Source organism: Callionymus lyra, chromosome 1, assembly GCF_982586985.1.
Source record: "Callionymus lyra chromosome 1, fCalLyr1.hap1.1, whole genome shotgun sequence".
Taxonomy (NCBI): Eukaryota; Metazoa; Chordata; class Actinopteri; order Syngnathiformes; family Callionymidae; genus Callionymus; species Callionymus lyra.
In genome coordinates, this window is record NC_141818.1 from 28,847,792 (window position 1) to 28,869,360 (window position 21,569).

At 40.2% G+C, this 21,569-nt stretch overlaps 1 protein-coding gene across 2 annotated transcripts in view; it reads left to right on the forward strand.

Moving 5' to 3' along the window:
• The window catches only part of pax5 (paired box 5), a 47,427-nt gene that overhangs the window by 11,540 nt on the left and 14,318 nt on the right, over window positions 1–21,569 (forward strand). For both annotated transcript variants that reach the window (XM_087799971.1, XM_087799973.1), the window contains exons 2-6: window positions 1,826–1,991; window positions 4,217–4,414; window positions 5,025–5,086; window positions 8,074–8,199; window positions 14,261–14,361. In XM_087799971.1, coding sequence (XP_087656097.1) covers window positions 1,826–1,991; window positions 4,217–4,414; window positions 5,025–5,086; window positions 8,074–8,199; window positions 14,261–14,361 — 653 coding nt within the window. The remainder of the gene's footprint in view (window positions 1–1,825; window positions 1,992–4,216; window positions 4,415–5,024; window positions 5,087–8,073; window positions 8,200–14,260; window positions 14,362–21,569) is intronic.

Genomic DNA, 21,569 nt, shown 5'->3' on the forward strand with positions numbered 1-21,569 from the left:
ACGATCCACTCAAAGTGAGTAACAAACAGAGGCTGTTGAAGTGAACACAACGACACATTTGTTGTACTAGGGTCTCATAATATACATCCAATGAATATTAGAGACAGGATTGAGACAGCATAATTTGCAGGTCACTTCAGTGCACATCTCTTATGAGTTATTGTACAACTTTATCTCATAAAAACATATAATTATTTGACAAAAGAAGCAGCAGTTTGTTTAGGAGTGTGATGGCTGTCTAAGCGGATAGAGAACCATCAACCCTTCTGTAGGTATACAAGGGCTTGTCATATTGCAGTTTGATGTGAAATAACAAAACCTCTTCTAGTTTTGCAAATCAACTACCAATACTTATTAAATTGTAAAACAATGTTGTCAGGTTGATTCTCTTAATGGTCGAACAAATCATACTTTATATGGCTTCAAGTGTTTGGCTCAATCCATCTGGAGGTATAATGGAATGACTTGAGGAGATGTTTGTCTGAACTAGGTCATCACTGAAGGCTAATAAGAAATGCTAATTGAAAATAGAACCTCTGCATGGTACCTGTCTCTCTACTTAAAGGCTCAGCAGTGCTGCTGCTGCTAGCACAAATCCACACAATGCATTTTTTTCTTTTGTGGATCTAAAAAAGTGTTTGACGGTCCATGTGTAAATAGTTTTCTTATCAAGCATCTGGACTCTCCCATCAGGACCAGGTTATATAGGAAGTGTGTGCGTGTGTGATAAATTCTACGCTGATGGAAAAGATGGCAGGCTGGGTTCAGGACACCGTTGAGCATTTAAGGGGGTATCCCTGCTGGGGTCATGTGTTTAAAATCTATTACCCCCAAAGCCAGGATTAGCCAGCGTGTGTGTGTTTCCCCTAAAGACGTAATCACTATGGTAATATAAAAACCAGTGGATTATGTGGCACACAGAATCTGTTCTTTTGCTTCTGTTTCATAGTCCATGTGTGTCACTGAGGGCATTTCTTTAAACTAGTGTACAAAGTTTTACTAAACAATTAATCCTTCAGTATCATGGATTGATGGTTTTCAGCCCCTAAAGTAGCTTCACTGCTATTAATGATTGCATGTTGCTTAGGAATGAGGTGTTATTTACCAGCCATTTATCAAAACAAAGTCACTACAATGTGAAATCAAACATGAGGTTTGGTGGAGGTAGTACCTCGAAAACAAATGACATATTTAAATGAGATTTTAAGGAAGTATTTGCAATGGATTTCGTATGTTTTGATGTGTTCAACTGCTTCCTGATCTCCCATTGATTTATCGCTATCAATATTTCAAATGCAACAAAAAGTACGGAATTATATTATCAATAAAAATACCACTCGGTAAAAAACATTTTGTTAAAATGAGCAGCTGGATGAAGTTCTAGTTTCATGATCTATTCGGTGCAGAAATGAAATATATATTTTTGAAATCACTTTGACCGAGATTTAATGTTTGCAATCCATGTTTTCGTCCAGTCTTTGTTTGTAAACGTTGTTCTTTGTATCAAAATACAGCCATAATCCTAATGATTAAGTAAACTATAATATGTGTTCTTCATGAATATAATATATCAAAAAGAAGCATGTCTTAAGTTAAGTCAGGGAAAAACAAAATAGTGAATAGTTGTCTCTCAGGCATAGATTCCAGCCATTTGGTTCGATGTATTTAAACCCTTAACATAGTCATGAGTCTGTGTTTACAGCAGCTTCACCCAAGTATAAATAGAATTTTTCAATCCGAGAAAGTCGCAGTTTTTTGTCTGCTGTGAATCACCTCTATTCTCCAGTCTCTCCATTTCCATTTACCTGTCTTCCTCCTCCTCCAGGACATGGCGGGGTGAACCAGCTCGGAGGTGTGTTTGTAAACGGCAGACCCCTCCCTGATGTGGTGCGACAGAGGATCGTGGAGCTCGCCCACCAAGGGGTCCGACCCTGCGACATCTCCCGGCAGCTGCGCGTCAGCCACGGGTGTGTCAGCAAGATACTCGGCAGGTAATAGAATAATATTCCCCTCAATTTCATTTTTATTTTGTATATTATGGAGGGGTCCCCCCGATTTTTGGACCAATTTATTTTTACAGGCCCGGCCTTCAGATTAACACAACATGACCTGCAAACACCAAATGTCAAGCGTATAAAAATGTCAACATGGTTCATATAGAGTTTGTGTTTTACTCTTTTTTACTACTTATTTCTTCAGTAAAGTTTATCAGAATAGCATCAAGAGTGACATGCTAAAAGGATTTTGATATTCAAGTAATAATCAACAGAAATATAAAAAATTATTTTCTCCTTCTGTGCGGCCCAGTAACAAATGCTTCCCGGGGTTGGGGACCACTGTTGAAAACGACTTGAAAAAATCGAACGATTAACTCAGTGTTCATGACCAAATATGTGCAACTATAAAGTCACTCTTTCACAATCCGTGTGTTGAGTTGAGTGCGAATGACTTCATTCTTTCCTCCGACAGTGACTTTAAGAAACATGATGAAAAGGCTTCAACGATGACTCATCAAGTGCAATTTGAACTCTCTGCATTTCCCATTTACGGCGGCCCTTCATTTCAACATATATTCTTTCTGAAGCTTTTCTTTGAAATCACCTTTTCCCTTCCTCTCTATTTCCCTCTCCCTTGATATGCCAGTGTCTCTGCTCCTTTCAGAGCTAAATTTGAAAGTAAATCCCTGCTCGTTGCTTCCCCTCCACAAGAAAAATGGACAAAAGGTAAAAAAGATTCATCACTTTTTGGAATTAGCATCAAAATGAAAGTGGCACCATTTTCGGAGCAGCCCAAAAAAAAAAAGTGTAAGACGTGGAAACTGGAGAACGACAAGAACAAGGAAAAACCATCAAAAGGGCAAAAGACATGTTAAGGAGCAAGTATGAGAAGAGAAGAAACGAGAGACCATTTGTGGGGACGGAGGGGAAGGATTAGCCACAGCGACCCTCAGCTATATCAAAAAAATGTGTTGCTCATTGTTTCTCTCTCTCCCTTCTCCTACCTCTCTCCTGCTCTTTCTCTCCCCCTGTCCTGGACGTTCAACTCACTGAAGCGTTACCAGGAAAGGGGGAGGAGAGGGGATCGAGGGATGGAAGGAGGGAGGGAGGGTTGTTTTATCCTCTTCTCTCTGTCTCTGTGGTGCCAGAAGAACAAAAACACAAACTCTACCACCCTGTGTTTGTGCGTCTGTGTGTGTCTGTGTGTGTGCGTGCATTAGCTCGCCGTCACGCAGATATCAATAACCGCACACGTTTATTCCGCTATGATTCACCTGTGAATAATTTAAATACTTTTTCCATTTGAAAATAGATTGTTTTTCCTTTAGCTGTGTTTATCCTCCTGCTGAGAATCATCAAAATGGACAACACACACACACACACACACACACATAAACATAGTAAAAAAAAAAGCAAATTTTAAGAAACGCACATTTTCTCAGAAGAGATTACTACTAGTGTTCGCAGAAAGAGAAGGTTTGTGTGTTAGTGAGGAGGAGAGCGGCAGGTTTAAGACTGACTGACAGCTTGCATCCACTCTCAGCATCCCCCCCTTTTCCTGCAAGCTGCACAGTGCACACTTGCTGCACCCCCCCCCCCCTTTCCCCTGCACCTTTAGCATGCAAATACATTCAAGGAATAGCCATGGTGGACACACGCCACAATCCTTGTATGCGTGTGTCTCATGACGGCCGCAAAAGTGTTGAACCACAACTTGATGAAAACTAGTCTTTCATCGTTTTCCAGTATCGTGTAAAAGTACAACATGTAGTCAAACCAACAACTGCTGGGTAAAAGTACTTGTTCTTATTTTATTTTGATTTTTTTTTTTAATGAAAAATTGCTGTGTTTGCTGTGGCTATTGGAAAAAAAACAATTTCCCGAAGGAGACCTCCTGAGGGATCAATAAAGTTCTACCTTACCTTATAAGGGAAGCTGCTTTAATATGATCTCGCAAAAAAATAAAGCAACAATTAAGTATTTTTAAATTAAGTAGTAATATTAAATTAATATTCTGTTCCGTCATAAGCACAACTGCCTATTCAGGGTCCTTTATGTATTGTTGATAGAGTGAGCAGCAGAAGTTAAAAGCCATACAAACACTAAAAACGTCCTAATTTCAGACGAAACCACAGAAAACTGTTGCCACATCTGAACCGAAAAGTCATGATAATCCACTTTGTTCCATGTTGCTGATCCCACAACTTTCCTGCCTTCAGGTACTATGAAACAGGCAGCATCCGTCCGGGCGTCATCGGAGGATCCAAACCAAAGGTTGCTACACCCAAAGTGGTCGACAAGATCGCCGACTACAAACGCCAAAACCCCACCATGTTTGCCTGGGAGATCCGGGACCGACTCCTGGCCGAGAGAGTGTGCGACAACGACAGCGTCCCGAGCGTCAGCTCCATCAACAGGTACGTCCGGGGGTTCGTTTGTGTTCAACAGGTGACGAGAGTGTGTGTGTGTGTGTGTGGGGGTGTGTGTGTGTGTGTGTGTGTGTGGCGATGGAGAATAGCAAAAGAGGCCCAAGTCTCCATATGCATGAAGTGGCTGCAGCTGAGCGGTTCGACACGACGCTACAATGACAAGCCTTTCCCCGAGCATCCAGTCGGAGAGAGAGAAAGAAAGAGCGAAGGAGGGAGAGAAAAACGGGCAGACAAAGGGGTCGTAGGTGGATGAGAGAAGGGGAAGAAAATGAGCTTAAAGGGAAGGTAAAGAGAATGTGCAGGAGAGGGCAGGATGGGAAGGGAAGAGGGGAGGAAGACGAAAGAAAGAAAAGAGGAAGAGAAGACTTGCATGGGCAGCCAAGCAGGAAGTGTGAGGCCCCTCTGCCATGTTAGCCTGCCACAGCCACTTCACACACACGCACTCGCTCCCACGACGGTCATGTTCTTTTTTGCAACTCACAATCTTCCTTCGCTCACACACACACACACACACACACACACACACACCCCACACACACACACACGCACACACGCACACGCACACACACACACTAATCTGTCTCTTCTTCTTCTGCAGGATCATTCGGACTAAAGTCCAGCAGCCGGGCCAAACTGGCTCAGTGTCGGCTCACAACTTAGGTATGTGTCTTCTCTAAAATCCCGCTCATGACTGTCCAAGCAAATTTTTACCGAACAACCTTCATCTCCGATCCTTTGGGAGATACGTCCAGGTATAGATACTGAAAGCAGCGCGTCCTACGGATAGAATAATACATTATCAGCATACTGTCCAACAGGTTGTCATCTACCTGCACATCTCAAAGGACCACAAGACGTATACGTCTTTTATTTAAAGCCTTATATTTCGTTGTATTTACTGCTGTAAATGGTTTTGAGTTGCATGAAATCCAGAAGTTTATTCTGACACATTTATAGAGATGTTGAAAAAGATCTGAGACGGACACGTGGATCGATGAGACATTGACATGTTAGAGAAACCAGGTGAAAGGAGAAGACGGAGTGAAGTTGTGGTCAATGATGAGATGAAGGAGGAAGATGTGACTATAAACATCTCACTTCGAGGCGGCACATCCTAAAGGAAAAAAGGTCCTAAGAAGGATTAATTGTGTGAATGCTGGGAAGCATTCACACGATTGAGATCCTGTTTTCTTCTGAGCTAAACTGTGTATCGCTTCTCCTTACACAATTTTTATCCGATTTGAACCGTTCAAACTTTTATCAATTCAGCCCGTTTCCGAAATGCGGGCCATGTTCTAGCTTTCTTTTATCTCTTCCACTCTTCCTTTTATTCCTCTTTTTTTACCCCATTCATTTCAATGGGGAACATCTTTAACTCATGTTTCAACTCCTTCCACTACTACTTCTACTACTAATTCTACTACTACTTTTACTTTTCTACTATTTCTACTTTTACTACTAATTCTACTACTACTTTTACTTTTCTACTATTTCTACTTTTACTACCAATTCCACTACTACTTCAACTAATACTTCTACTACTAATACCGGTAATTCCACTACTACTTCAACTAATACTTCTACTACTAATTTCACGACTACTTCTACTAATACTACAACTAATTCCACTACTACTTCCACTAATACTTCTACTACTAATTTCACGACTACTTCTACTAATACTACTACTAATTCCACTACTACTTATTTCACTACAACTTCCACAGCACAGCAGGGTCAGCATTCGCACTGCATTTTCTTCTGGAAATGCATTTTTCTAGTTAATCTCTTCTTTTTCGGATCGTTTCTGCTAAAGTGATGTCAGAGTTTCAATAAAACACAAGCAGGAACACTTGAAGTTATTATTGACAACATAAATATTGACAAAATGATCCTCAAAAAAAGAATGAATCTTTTACGCCGCAGTCTAATGGATTGAAATGTCTAATGGATGAAGATGATAAATAAAGAAAGAAACAATCTTTCTTTTATTCCTCGTGGACTCGAGGGAGCTTTGTCTATAAAAATAATGAGAAACAGAGTATTTTAATTTGACAAACAGGTTTATTTTGACTTGAGATAGTGAATTAAAATGCTCTTTTCTCTTCACACTGCAGTGGATTATCTTTAGGTGTTTTCTCTTATCTCCATAATCGCACATTGTCTATTAATCTAAATTAATTTCGCACGCGGCGCTCGCTGACTTGTCTATTACACACGCATTTAGCGAGCGCCGTCAACACACGACGCAGTCAGACTCACTGATTATCCAGATAAATGGCTCCCACTCTCAGGCGGAAAATTGAACATTTGGATTTGCAGAAGAAGAAGAAAAAAAGCATTATGCTGCAGATAAAAGTGGAAAGAAAGAGAAAGGAGAATCAGATAATTGAAGTGCTAAATCAGGTGATGGGTAAAGAAGGGATATGCATTCATTATACTCTTCTTGTGCTGGAGGAAGGAGTGCCGACAGGGCGGGACCTTGATCCTTCGGATGTTTGGTTGTTGTTTTCCCCCCCATCCTGGTCTGTGTTTGGGGGTCTTCGGGGAGAATGGATTAGGATGTCTGTCACCCCACCTTTCTGTCCCTCGTGGGATGCCGTACTGTCACTCAGCCCCACGTCCTCCTACACACAGAGAGATAAGGGACCAAGAAGTGACTATATGTTTTGGTTTGTGTGTGTGTGTGTGTGTGTGTGTGTGTGTACCACTGAGCAGTGACAAGTGTGTCGCTGTGTCGACCAGCGAGGAACTTGTCTCCTCCAGGGGAGGATTAGAATGAGAGACAAGGAGGAGTGAAACACTGACACACTCCTGCGCTTTGTGTTTTTCTCGCGCTCCGCTTTTAAAAGTGTAATGAAGTTTAGAGAGATACATTGAATAAAATCTGAGGTTGAAGTTTTTAAATGGATAGATCTGATCAGTGTTGTTAAAGGTTGAATTATATCTACTGTTGGAAATAAGCATGGATTTTTGTTTGCCGTTTAAATAGAAATCTAACTTTTAATTTCTGTTCATAGTAAGTGGACTTTCATGCTACTTCTATTAAATTACTGTCCTAAAAATGTTTTAAATTAAAGATACATGACCAATGTAAAAATGTGAAATACATTAAATATTGTGGTTGATAAGTGAGAATATACATGAAAAGTAAATAGCAGGACACACAGAAACGTAAATGGCTTGTAGAAGTGAAAATGTGAAAGATTTTTCCAAATATTGTCAAGTAAACTCATAACATCATAATGAATTGTCCGTTAACAGAAAACCTTTTTCAGGAAAAAGTATGACATTTGGAAATCTTGTTCTGAACTGAAGAAGAGAACAGATTCACTTTTAATTAAAAACGTTTTCAGTCTCGTAAACAAACAATATACGTCATTAACATGAATTATCGGGTTAATCAATATTTTTCATTTATGTAAATGTTTTATTATTTTATTTAAAACATTTAGATAACGTACAATATGAACAGAAAGATATTTTTACATCATCATTTCTACCAATGTTCAAATTGATTGAGATAAAAAAATATGCACATGCTTTGCCAGATTCTTTTTTTCTCTTAAATAGGCATGAATGTAGCGACGTCAATAAAAAAGTGGTGAGAACAAATGTTTCTAACATGTCACTTGATCCGTCTGCAGGGACCTCAGTGGGTTCCACTCAAGTCTCAGCGGTGACCAGTGACTCTGCTGGGTCGTCGTACTCCATCAGCGGCATTCTGGGAATCAGTACCGCTGCTGATGTCGGGAAACGGAAACGGGACGAAGGTGAGGGTCTATATCTGCAATTACTAAAAGATAATGTTAAGTGATGAGATTCTTCAAAGTTTCTGTGAAAAGCGTTTCATCTGTTTATACATAATAACTTGAATCTTGCATCAAAAATCTACAACGCTTGACCTCCTTTCAAATCCCTTCCTACAAATACTGGAGGTAAAACACAGAGGCACCAACAGATGTATGTGTAAAACATCTCCATTCAGAAAAACAATGTTTGTGGAAGAGTTTTTCCGCTGGAGAGATACCTGAGAGGAGGTTTATGCATACACTATCGATCACACACGCTGTCAACGTGGATCAATGCAATGTGCATGATATTAGAGCAACATGTGGGTTCCCACCAGCCAGGATTGAACAAGTTGTTCCATATTTGTGTATATTGTATGTTCACGGGCGTGCGCGTGTGTCTCCACCTGCACTAGTGTGTGTATATGCATGTGGTGGTGTCAGCAGCATTAAAAAGCCATCACACAGACAGTCTCCTACGGCAAATGAGACAGGACCAGATGTCGGAGCGAGTGGGGGGTGACAAAATGTCACAGGGGACTTTCTCGCTCCTTCTCCCTCTGTCTTTCACACACTTTGAGATTCTCGTGAACACACACATGCATGCGCCCATCAGGGGTCTTTTCCCTTTGCTGATAAATTTCCAAAATATTCCGGAATAAATGTGAATAATTCCCAGGTGCACCGTGAGCATCCTGATGTGCTCGGATACAGTCCACTTAACCATCAGCAGAGCAGAAAGACCTCAGACCTGCTGGTGCACGAGTGGTGTGTGTGTGTTCTTGCACATTATTTGGCAGTATATAGAGATATATATAGATATATAAAATATCAAAAGATTGATAAACACTAGCTCTATAGCTGCTATTAATTCAAGAGTCATGTTTTTATTTTGACTTGAGTATGTTTTGCTGTTTGTCACTCAGAGTTGGGTTGGAAGTGAAGGGTAACCAGACTTCAATTATTTTATGGCACAGACCGACAATATCAAAATATGTCTTTTGATGCCCATTTCAAGCACTGCCATACACTGGCAGGTCAGTGAGGATGTCCTCAGTATACAGTATTTTGTTGATAAAAGTCAAGATTTGGACAGTGTTGGGTGATATAGACATCATTTTGTTCATTTATATTAGCAAAATTGAATTTATACACATCTGCAGGTGTGAGTTTAACAGTTTTATCTCAAAATAAAAAGCCTGTCCTGCGGTTTTGCACACCGCCCTCACCCTTTATTGGTTTCCTCTTCTGGCTCTTACAAAGACACTGTTCCTTGACGTCAAAGACAGCAGATGACATCATTCAAACTCTTGCAAGAGCCAAACAAATTTTGAACCCCCTAACATGTACTAGATAAAAACATGTTTAACATAGCTTTCAGCTGTAATGTTGTACTATATATAATATATATTCATGTAAAGCTAGCTTAGCTAGATGATAACAGAAGCTCCTAAACTAGCAAAGATAAAAATAAGTGAACACTAAAGAGTGAATATTTTATTTTCTTTCAGCATTACAAATGCACAACCGACCATAAACCTCTGAAAGTGCTGATATAAAGGGGAATTTAAATGGTTTGGTTTTGGTTGTGTGACATCATGGCAGCAGAAACAGAGCCATCATCATTAATCTTATTAGTTACACTTGTCATGTTCTGGAAAGCCATGTCAAAATGTCTGCAGCAACAGAAAGTTCATTATGGGTTTACTCACATCCCAGTGAGATGGATGGGAATCATGCTTAATATCAGATGCCGACGGAGTCTTTTCATGTTGCGGGTCGAACGTGACCCCGGTCGTCTAATTGGCTACACTTTTGTTGTATGTTGTAGATTGCGCGACACGTGAGTCCACCGCTATGTTCCAACTTGTGTGTTTCATTCCAACTCCAAAACAGCGTATCACTTCACGTTTCAGTGAAGCGTTCACAGTGTAATTGAGCTTTGTGTTTCTTGCTGGGCTTTATCCGTAGAGTCTGTGTAGCCCAGGTCTGCATGGCTGGCTCTGTGGTCTAATTAACAGCATTGCTAATCACAGCTTCCATTAGAGCATCCCCCGCTGAATAATGACACACACACACAGCGAGGGGCGACATGAGGAACAGCATACGCTGATATGGACAGACACAAACACCAACACGGAAAAAAAGGCTGTCCTCGAAACATCCATATGCTCGTCTCGACACACCGATGGGACTGGACGCTCAACACCACCAACAACAAGAGAGTCAAAAACTAAAGACGCTTCATATAAATTTATTTCATTCCAAAATCTTTAAGGAGTTTGTCAACAGTAGGACTGTGCATATATTACACTTTAGAATTCAGGGGGAAAATTCTACTTGTGTTTTAAATTCTAAAATAACTTTAAACTGACCATACTTCACGTTTGGAAGACGGACCTATATTTTTCGACGTCTTTAAAATAAAAAGAAGGGTAGCCATGGGCAAATTATGTTTTTGTAGTTATATATAGAAAGAAAAAGGTTCAAAACTACATATAACTTGTTTTTTTAACTGCGTGGAAATTGGAGATTAGGCGAGACTACACAGAAACAACAATTGGTTGCCTTTATTTTGTTCTACCATAAGTTAATAAGTATATTCTCTTACTATATATAGTTTATAGTTTTATTTTATAAAACTATAATTGCCACATCTTGCAAACAATCTATAAATACAATAGTTGGATCATTTGAAGAAACCATTAGCTTATAAGTCTGATCCACTTTATAACACTAAATGACATAATATTAAAATAAAGCCTTTGCTTCCTTGCATATCATTCCGTGTACAAAATAATGTTTCATGCCTGCCATGGTTTAAATTCAATATCATTATTTTTTCATCAGATCACAAGCGTTTCCTCAAGACTCTTTTATTGACACTATATAAAAGAAGAGAAACATGGGTCCCAGTAAATCACAATGAGTAACAGTGGCCAGCAAACCTGCAGAAAACTTGAGCAGAACCAGTCAGGCAGCCGTCTGCTGTGACTGGTTGATAGGGATAAGAAAGACAGAGGGATGGAGAGAGGGAGAGGGGGGAGGAGAGGAAGTGCAGGAGTAACACAGTCCAGACAGGGCCATGGAGAGGATTCTGGATCCACTGGCACTTTTGAAGGTGTAATTGTTACTTGATCCAGCAGCATGCTCTGCAGGAGAGGATGAGTTAGAAGTGTACAGGTGTTGAGAAAGACACATAAAAAACTCCAGGATTCTAAACCTATAGCAGCATGACAAAGAGCTGGTCCAGACAGAGCCTGAAGTTGTCCTTAATATAAAAGTAATTTAAAGGAGAGTTTACTCTTAAACATAGACAGGGTGTCGGCCTTCTGGACCAAGTATTTATATTTTGAACATTACAATCTTTGTTCAGTACATCTCAAATTAAATAAAACAGGTTTAATTGAGGAAGTTTTGAATCCAAGAAAACTAGAAGTTAAATGAAGTTTGTCACAAGTGCTTCTTGTCTGTGACGTTGTACTAAACATGAATTCATCTGCTTTGTGAATTGTGTTGTGTAATACTCAGTTGTAAGAAAGCTGAGTCTATTTTTGGCTGCTACAATGACAGTATTGTGTGTAGAAGAAAGTTTTTCAGAGTGAAATGTCGCAGCAGGTATTATTTTTTAATGCCAGTTATGGTTAAGAGCCTGGGAATGTGTTACATCGGAGGAAAGTTCACGTGTATGGATCTGCGGGGTGTTAGTGGGGGGTTAAGCCCTGTGGTGACCTGTGCCCCCAGCCAAAGCAAGGGGAAGTGAGGGGGCGACCGGGTGCTGACTGAAGATGAATGGGGCTGAATGGAAGAACTTGACTTGTGGGGCCTATAGAGGACTTTTGTCTATTGCACTATTAGCATATGTAGCAGTGTTGTCTGTACATGAACGTGTACACACACAGTATTCCACTTGGCAACATTAAAACATACAACCTTTAAAAACATTACACACATGACCGAGATCAATCTCAGAAAATTGAAATTACATTTTCTTCCAAGGACCAAGCCTTGTAAATTGACCTTTGACCTCCTTGTGCATCCATTGTGACACCCGGCAGCTCACCGAGATAAAGAACCCTGGGCTGAACAAGTGATGAGCAAGAGACGTGAAGAGGATAGCAGGAAGTAGAAGAGAGAGGTCGAACCATTCAGTCTACTGCCTCCATCATTCTTGTACCTCCCCGAGAACCTTTTATCCCTGGTGTTCTTAATGTCTGCCAGGAAACAGAGCAACTCTGGCTTCATGCGACGACACATAACAATTATTCAACATGCTCAAGCTCATGAGCCCAGATATTTGCTTCACTTCGAGCAATAGAGCAGTAGAGTTCACTCTGAGAACTAATAATCCAGGGATATTAGAAAGAAGTTTGTGACGTCTGATGCGCAAAAACCCAACTAAAATGACTGCCATGTTGTGATGTTTGCATTATTCTGGTCCAATGAAGACCAGAATATTTTATCATTGTGTTTCTGCTGTGAAAAAACTGTTCATCTAAATGCACTAATATACATTATAATATACAAATTGCCATTAACCAAAGCAATCAATAAAGCGTCAAAAAAAATCCCTAAACAACTTTTGTAAAGACTAAAGTAATACATTGTGGATGATGTTATAATTTATTCCAATATCTATCTCTGCATCCTTTGATGGTCCGGATTCTTTAAGGGGAGCAGTGGAGGAGCATGATGGAGAAAGAGAGGCAGAAGAGAGAGGAAAAGGACAGAAAAGAGAGAACAATACGGACTCATTGTTTGTTTTGTTCTGCTCTAAAAAAGAGGGAAGAGAAGCGCTTCCCTTCTGAGACTGACTCACGGAGATTGGGGCAGCTGTGTGTGTTTGCGTGCTTGTGCGTGTGTGTGTGTCCAACAGTGAATAGGATTTAACCCGTCACAGCAATGAGTTTCTTTACCCGTCCACACAATGAGAGCGGCCGGATATCAAACAAGCCACCGGCAAACCTGATCCAGATGTAACACATAAACGTGACTCCGGCGTATTGATCATCAATAAGAGGTGATAGTATTTCAGTCACATCTGCTTCTTCAGGGTCCGTTTATTTTATACGTGGTGGTCCTGGAGTTACAGTCAGGGGTCAGTCCCCTAGTGTGTGTTTGTGTGTGTGTATTTGTGTGACAGAAAGAAAGCAGAAAGCAATAAGCTGGCTGAAATGGTGCCATCAGAGCTACATGATTGATCAATTGAATTCCATCATGAGGACTGGCTGGTGAGATTAAATGGGTCGCCGTGGGTTACCAGGCTAAAGCATCATACCTGCTTTATCTCCCCCCACCACGATTGGGTCTGCCACCAGAGACTTGGAAGCGGAGCATCTCCTCGCATTGCCAAGAACTAGTGTGTTTGTGCTACTCTATATAGGATGAAGCAGAGATTAAGATCGAGGAGTGTTTGTTGGAGTAAGACCCGCTTTAAAAGGGTTTTGTGTACTGAAAGGTATCATCAAGGTGTTTTGGAGTTGGAGTTATTATCTGTCCCACAGCCAAATACCTCTAAGTATATTTAAAATAAATCTTCAGGGATTATCATATGTAATTCAGGAAATATTGATACACTTAAAGGGTTGCAAAATACAAAGACAAACAAGCACGAGTGAGTCGAACAACTACAAGGCTTAGACGGAGCAAATATGTGGCAGGATCTACACCCACCATACCCTTCCTTGATCTCTTCTCAGACTCCTCTATTTCTATTTATTTGAAAGCTCTCTCTCTTCTGAACACCCATAATCATCTCATTTGGTGTCTCAGATTTGCAATATCTGCAGGATTCAAGCGCTCACACTTCAATTCTCACACCACAGCAACATGCCGCACGTCTCTGGTCAGAACCTAGAGAGGTATAGAAACGACGCATATATATTTATATATCATGAATTACAGAGCGATTGAATAAAGGGTGCACAGGTCAACAATAAATGCCAAAAGAAAATAATTGAAAAACATGTTTCCACAACCTAAATATGTAGCTTGTCTGATATATTGCACTAATAAGTGAAATCTTCTTTTTTCTCGATCGTAGGTATGCAGGAGTCGCCACTAGCCAACGGGCACAGCCACAATGGGCGGGACTTCCTCAGGAAGCAGATGAGAGGGGAGCTGTTCTCGCAGCAGCAGATCGAGGTATTGGGTTCACCTGCTTGACAGACGTGCCACTCACAGCCATCATGTCCAATCCAATGCTGCTCTGACTGCCATGTTGTTACGCTTATTCAAGGTTGGGTTGTAAGAGAACAAACACGCTCCAGACTTTACTATACTCAGAGACCTCTTCCATGTCTCTGGTGAGAATAACAAGGCTCTAGTCCAAGCAAGACGTGTCCTGGGTCTGCCCCAATATTGAGAATTGAGAAAGTATTTCTTCTGTACTCTGAATTGACGCCACCCTTTTAACTGAAGCTGGACTCACTGGTGACAGTTGCTGAGAGGAGATCACTGGACAAACTACTGTCCATTATGGATGATGACAGTCATCCTCTGAACACTGTCATCAGTGAGCAGAGAAGCAGATGGAGTGCATGAATGCTCCTCCCATGATGCAACACTAATAGACTCAGGGACTCATTTCATTCCTCGTTCTATTAGATTGTATAATTCTGAGTATGGAGGCAGGAGCAGAGAGAAGGGATGATGTTGTTATATATTTTTATCCTTTTAGATCTTTGTGTGATTTCCTTTGATCTATCCTATTAATATTTGCACTTTGTTATCTATTTGCACTTTGCACTTTTTATTTGCACTTTGTTCCTTTTTTTATGAAACTTTATGCACCTTCTATTGTCTGCTGTGTACTGGGAATCTCCCACAGGAAATCTCTAGAGAGATTAATAAAGTCAATCTAACTAATGGGGGCTCATTGCTCACCCTGTGGCTCCAGAGTGGAAGAGGGTCGAACCCCTTTCAAGTAGATCCATTATAGAGCCTCAACTGTTGAGCGGAGCTGTATCTAGTCGGTATTTCTTGGCTTTGCACTTAACCCAGGTGTCTTCCTGACCAGAGGGTTGACCTTTCATGTCCCAACAGCCAGTCTAAGAATTTGGGGATTGGAGCACCAAGGCCTCAAAACCAGAGCCTAATCTCCACTAGACCCCGACCTTATGATTCCTTTGCATAGATGTTACATGTGTTGTTCTATTTGATGATAATATTCTTTTTACCCATTTATATATTAGATATATACCCAAAAATATATTACAAAGTAATTACGTTTTATAGGATGTTTTTTTTCAGATCAATTTTGGAGGTTATCAAAGTTTTTAAACACATCAGACTTTTGCCTTGCAATCAACGAAGGTAACAAAGGAAGTACAACTACTAATTAAAATGCCTCTATTCATGTTGTTGGGTTATATTTCAAATAAGTGCTTTCTGGTGATTTCGATTAATCACGATTAGATAACATGTATTTGAATCTGTTTTACTTACTTGATCACATTTCATGAACACACAGATACTATAAAGGAATAATTCTATAAATGCATTTTATGAAACACATTTAACATCTAATGTTCATAGACAACATATTTTTTAAACAAATATTGTTTTGTTGAATATATATATATAAATATACATATGTATTTTTTAAAATATATGTAGATATTATTATCTAGTTCTAATGCTTACTCCAAAAGTCCATCTTTGAAATTGTAGATGTAAAAACTCAAATTCATAATCGTGCACCACTAGTATTTACGAAACCCTGAACACAGCATTGGTGTCTCGTGCCTGTAAATAAACGGACACTTTGTGCTACAGTATTTGAACGTATTAAAAGAGTACATTCTAGTCCAACTCTAGAGGTGGCCTGTGCTCTACTTGCTCCTGCACAGCTCTACTGTAGTGCAGTAACACAATGCTTGAGTGACTTAAGAACATTAACATGAATTTAGAAATTAGATCAGAATACAATCATGTTCAACCAATTTATCAAGGGATTGTCTATGTATGGAGTGTGTTATCATGATACACAGCCTGAATCAAATGATGGTTGAAATAATAAACATTTACACCTGATGGATACAGTTCTCAATTGAAAAGTTGACTTTTGATACTGTAATTGTCTGCTGGAGATTTCAAAGTAACCATATCAAATTAAGTGTTTCCATAGTTCCAGGTAGTATCATTGGGTGGTCGCGTCACTAGAAGCATAACAAAAAAACAAAGTGGACTTTATTTTGAAAAGCCACACAAATGTTGAAAAAAGTGAACGTGAAATGTGAATGATGGCCTCGGCTAACACCTGCCCGAGAGTCCAGTGTGTGTGAAAGAGCATCTGAAAAACATCAGCCGTGTGATTGACTGGTGGTGACCTGGACCACGCCTCCTGCACTTTATCAGCGGTGACCACTGACCCGACGAGTCACATCATGTTGGCTGTGCACTTGGAAATCTAGACGGAATGTCAGAATGGGCTTGTGAGTCCCATGCCATCACTCTGATAGAGTAAAGCCTCGATTCAGTCAGGCTTGGCCTATTGATGTTCCTATAATCTAAGTCACTGCAGGGGTTAATGAGCATATTGACCCAGTGCTTATTATGACCTCACTTCCTGCTGCTCACAGACACTGACAGAATGGTCTGCATCGTGATGTTGAGGCTGTTAAATGGAGGGAAAATCAGACTCAAAATAACTTATAAAAGTGCAAGATAATGTTTTTGAGGACTCGTCGATACCATAGTTTTTGATTTTAAAATGTAAGTTTTATTACTTAGGTGATTAAGAATGTAAATGAAAAAGTCGATACTAGATACCTAGATTAACTAGCTTAACTAATAAGAGATCCATGTCGGGTCACTGAGAGGGGCGGGTACATCTCTCCTCTCACGGAGGAGCCAATAAGGGGGCTGAAGCCATGAGACGGTATTGATCTGTAACCCCACAAACACCAATAACAGATCGATGGAAGTTGAAAAAGATACACGTGGGGGATTTACAGGAACACAATTCTGGAGCAAAGGAAGCTGAAGCAGGACTGTCTTTATCTGTAGGTGATGACAAAGTAGAGTTCTGTCCCACATCGGACGCTAAATGACCTTCTATAAATGGACCAATAGACCTTAAGTGATGCACCTGCCACAGTAGCTTAAAGTAAATTTACAAGAACAAAGACCTAAAGAGTTTCAGTTTGCTGGCCTTCAGGTCACACACAGGAAATAAAACCTAGTGGTTTCTGTCACCTTTCATGATGTGTTTGCTTTGGTTCCATGTGTTTAGTCCATGTCAAGGGCCAGAGGACAAGCCGTGTTGGGGTTGTAATGCAGCGAGGCTACAGCCTTAGACCTCTGGGGCAAAGTTTGCCTTTTTACGCCATTCTTCCCGTCCTGACCGACATGGAGAATGGAGTGGTCCGGGGCGAGAGGTCGACAGGGATTGGCTATGCTAGCTCTATAGACTCCGGCTCAAGCCTTTAATACCCATGATTCATAGGTCAGTGTCCCCTGTGAGCCCTGGCGAGCCAATGGGTTCGGGGTGCAAAAAAAAAGGAGTATTAAACTCTGGATTGCCCTGGGGGTCAAAGTGGCTTTAGGGGTTGTATTGTGATTACAAAGAGGTTCAGGCTCTCGTGCTTGCATGTGTGCACAATAAAACACACATGCACACACACAAGCCTGCATCACTATCTGTCCACCTCTGTCCTTTCTCTCATCTTGTCTCGTTAACAGCCCCCCCCCCCACTCTTCCTCAGCTAAATTTCCCAGAGGGAATGATTGACAGTCGCACCCTTACCGCTGACACTCTGACAGCGACGGCGCTGCCTCTTTGGTATGAGGGGCTGCGGCCCTCGTGCACTGGTGTGTGTGTGTGTGTGTGTGTGTGTATGTGTGTGTGTGTGTGTGTGTGTGTGTGTTTGTGTGAGGCGGCGACGGTGAGGTTATGGTCAAGGAGGGTCATGCTGTGTTGTGACTGACAGTCATGAAAAGCGTTTCATGGTCTTGGACCTGCTGCTGCTGCAGAGGCTGACATTGTTGGGCACCTGAATAATAATAAAACACACTTTTGAACTTCAGCTCAGTCTTCGGCTCAATATCGTTGATTAAATACAATAAAGGAATAATTATGGTTCACGTTGTTGGTAGAACATGTATCCAACTCAAGGCTCGGGGGCCAAATCTGTCATTTTATGTCGCATTATGGTTTGGTTTAAAATCAAAGTATATTTTTATATCGATTTGGTGACATTTGAAGATTCCAGTTGTTAAGATAAGATAACAATCTTCCAATAGTCTAAAACTGACGGTAGTGTTTGGTGAAGGATGAAAAACACATGTATTATTAAGAAAGGGTGAAAAGGCAATATCACAATCAGACTGGTACATCCTGTGACAGACAATACTATATATATGTTTGATCTGGTTCAGGACCTGGATTGCTAAAAGGCCCCTTGTAAACTCCTGAATTAGATTGTGTCTCTTGTGGAACACCTGCAAGGCTTTGATCTACAGAACTAGATTCATAAGTATTGAAGTAAGATTTGATGTTTTGACCTTCTGACTGGAGCTGGAAATGATCCAACACTATTCAACACTAAGGAAAGGAACGTGTTCTAATAGCTGGTATCATAGTAATTATAGCAGTTCATTTACAGGCTTTATTATCCTCCACATTTTTATCAGTGGAACATGAATCTCACTCATTATTTCTTCTTTCATGTTTCATACAAAGATAGACAATACACTTCACCACATTCCTTGAATCTTTTATCACCTACAGCGGTTCTTCCTCCAGAACCATTTCTCTGGGATCCTTTATTAATGCCTCGTCTGTTTCTGGTCTATTTTCTTCTGTACTAATGTGTGCGGGTGTTTTGTCAGGGCCAGTTCATTTGAATATTCCTTCAATCACTTTCTATTACTCAGGTGATCCATCAGACGACTGATGGGACCTCACCTATCCAGCCAGCATGTCAGTGGTGAATGAATACAATCTCCCCTTCCTTTGCACACAATAATAATTACACAAGAATGATGAAATTTTCAATTAATGGTTATTATTCTGATTCCCACTGAACATATTCCCTAATTTGTACATTGATATCAAGCATTAAACAAATATTATGTATTTTTTGGCTACAAATGTTTAATTCAAACTGACAATACAAAAAAATTAAAAAATGTTTGCTTTGTATTTAAACATCATTTAATCCCCAAAGTGCCACTTAGAGTCTTTTGAATAATAAACATTTAAAATCATGAATCTGCTTAAAAATGTCCTTGTGGCTCAATTATTTCTTCAGTTGATTACCTAACGTTTCTGTTGTTTTTATTAAAATTTTTATAAATAAATAATTACTTTTCTCTATGAAGTTCAAATATTGAGATTTTCTAGTTGGTTCTGTCAAGACAGAATTATGTATACTTACTTACTTACTTAGTACTTACATAGTGCTGGAGTACATGCAGAATCAGAGTGAAATGGATTGACCGTCTGCTTTCGGAAACACATGCAACTATTATCCATACAAGTTAATATACAAAGTTGCAATGAGAGCATTGTTTTAGGGCACATAACCTAGACGGATTTAAATAAGGAGCACAGTAGCATTAGAGCGCTGGTTTGTCGCTCTCTTGTCCTCATAATGCATCTCTTGAAGTCTCTCTTCATTTGTGCTGATGGATGCATGAAAAATTCCACTGATAAAAGTAATTTATGACTGACAGATGACAAACTGTCCAGAAAGGAAGGAACGTTAAAGGCTTAATATGCTACTGTTTGAGGTCATTTTCATGACTCAATTGTTTGAAAGCACTGACGGAGCTGTCCATGGTGCTGAGTCTCCTTAAACTGGTCATGCTACAAACCGTTAGCAAACATTCTCTGATTAAATATCTGTGTGTCATATTATCTGCTCCTGTTTGAGGTGGTACTAGCATGCATACTACTGCCCAGGTTCCTTATACTTACTCAACACCTCTGTGTGGTGTTGAGTAAGTATAAGGAACCTGAGTAAATGTACAAAGTTTTACCTTACCTTACCTTACCTTACTTATATGTGTTTTATTTTATCTGCTGGAAATTCTAATTAAAATCCTTTCTTTTGCATCCAGAGTTCATGAGTGGTCCACAGATCACTGTCAATGAGTGCAAATGATCCCAACCCAGGGGTCCCTGTCAGTTCCTCTCCAGAGGAATTCTATTTGTTTATATTCCCGCCTTTTTCCCATCAGGACGGCACTGGAATGAAAGAAGTGAGGGACACAGTGATGGAGAAATTGGGGTCGATTTGGGAAATAGAGAGAACGGGAAATACTATTATGCAAATACCGTGAGCCAACACATCCCAGTTGCATGTGTGTCAGTGAACCGATTAGACCTCATCTGTTATTGATGTGAGATCTAGACCAAACCATTACTTCCCCATATCAGAGTGGTAAGATCAACCTGCTGTTCCTAAGTGGCCCAGGCACAGAGATTTAAAGAAAGACTCTCACGATTGTTTCTTTCTGCCCACATTCTACCGTTCATATTTGGGGTACGCAAGCAATGTCAAAAAATACTGGTAATAATAGTGACTTTTGCTTCTAGTTCTAAGGTCTAGCCACAAAACATAGTAACTGATAGAAAGTGTAGCTTCATTGTTTTAGTAAAAACAAAATGTTCCCCTGGAATTAAACTACAGATTGATTGATACACATTGATTCTCCATTGATACATATTAAACATACATACATATATATTATTACAGTAAACATATCAACGATAAAATAATAATAATAAAACAAAATATAATATTGTAGACAATGATGACCCTGTTGATAATGATTAAAGGGCGCAGTGCTTAGTTTGAACACCTCACAGCAAGAGGTTCCTTCCTGGTTGGGAGAGAAGGAACCAACTTGTGATCTTTCCGTGTTGAGTTTGTTTGTTCATCCCGTGTTGCGTGGGTTTACTCTGAGCACTCCGGTTTCCTCCCACACTCCAAAAAATACAGAGGTGGATTGGGACTTTAATTGGAGAAATTGTCTGTAAGTGTGAGTGTCTGTGTGAATGGTTGTGTGTCTTTGTTGTGGTGTCCTGTCCAGGGTGTCCCCCTGCATCGCGACCGAGGAAACTGGGATAGTCTCCAGATCCCCCGCAACCCCCCATAAGAGATTAAGCGGCACAGAAAATGAAGGAATGATCATAATTTGAGACATTTTGTATAAAAGCATTAGTGACACTAACTGTTCATCATCAGTTCCATCATTCCATCTATCCATGTTTTAAATGTACTTAGGACATGACGGTGACTCATGTCTTTCCAGCTCGGACAAGCTCACTTGTGGATGTTATATTTGTTGAGGATGTGTTTTTCAAGAAGAAGGAGGAGGAGTCTTCATGCTTTCTTCAAGTT